Source organism: Tupaia chinensis, unplaced genomic scaffold (assembly GCF_000334495.1).
Source record: "Tupaia chinensis unplaced genomic scaffold, TupChi_1.0 Scaffold000359_1, whole genome shotgun sequence".
Classification (NCBI taxonomy): domain Eukaryota; kingdom Metazoa; phylum Chordata; class Mammalia; order Scandentia; family Tupaiidae; genus Tupaia; species Tupaia belangeri.
In genome coordinates, this window is record NW_006159855.1 from 2,642,689 (window position 1) to 2,643,612 (window position 924).

General features: G+C 55.4%; 1 protein-coding gene across 1 annotated transcript in view; it reads left to right on the plus strand.

Annotated features, from left to right (window-relative positions):
* Nucleotides 1-924, plus strand: part of SLC28A1 (solute carrier family 28 member 1) — a 44,402-nt gene that overhangs the window by 7,295 nt on the left and 36,183 nt on the right. Inside the window, exon 5 of the mRNA XM_006152846.3 lies at nt 168-351. Coding sequence (XP_006152908.1) covers nt 168-351 — 184 coding nt within the window. The remainder of the gene's footprint in view (nt 1-167; nt 352-924) is intronic.

The following is a 924-nucleotide window of genomic DNA, read 5'->3' on the forward strand; positions in this document are numbered from 1 at the left end:
CAGGAATGATTGTTCTCTTTTGCAGATGAGGACACTGAAGCTCAGAGTGGTTGGATGCCTTTCCTATGCTCCGTGCTCAGGGTGGAGCAAGGTGGGGCAGTGGATAGGGCCGTAGGGGCCTGGAGAGGCGGCATCACTGACCCCTACTGTGTCTCAAACCCCCCCAGCATATGCCGCCTTCCTGCTAATTGCCTGCCTCCTGGACTTCTGGAGGGCTCTGGCCCTGTTTGTCCTCACCTGTGTGGGCCTCGTCTTCCTGGCTCACAGCCTGCTGAAGAGGCTGCTGGGCCCAAAACTGGGGAAGCATATCCAGCCTTGGGGCCATTCCCACTGGGACCACTGGTTTAAGAGGTGAGTGAGCTCAGCCCTGAAACAGGGTGTGGGAAGGGCACCTGGGCCGAGGACTTCTGAGTTGGCTCCGAGGTCGCAACCAGGCTGGGGGAGAAGGGCCTCAGTCCTTGTCTCACTGAAGGATGTCTGTGTCAAGAACCCTTCCCGGGACCAGCAGTTAGCGTAATGGCTATGTCTCTGGACTCCCACGTAGTTGACTGTGGTTCGCATCCCGGACCCAGTGGCTTAAACTCACGCTGGGTCCGTGTGCGTGGTGCCCAAGAACCCAAGAGAAGAATGGAGGAGAAGAGATTGTGGCATGACCATCCCCCCTGGGGGGTGATTTCTCTTTTTCCATCTCTTTGTCTGTCTCTGTCTTTCTGGAGAGTGCACGCGCCCTATAGCGAAAACCTCTCCAAAAAAAAAAAAAGAAAAAAAGAACCTTAAGAACCCTTCCCACCGTGCCTTCTGGGGGTCCCAGGGCAGTCAATCTTGACCCCATACTGCATGATTCCACGTATATAAAAGGTCCAGAATAGGGAACCAGCAGTTAGCGTAATGGCTATGTCGCTGGACTCCCACGTAGTCGACTGC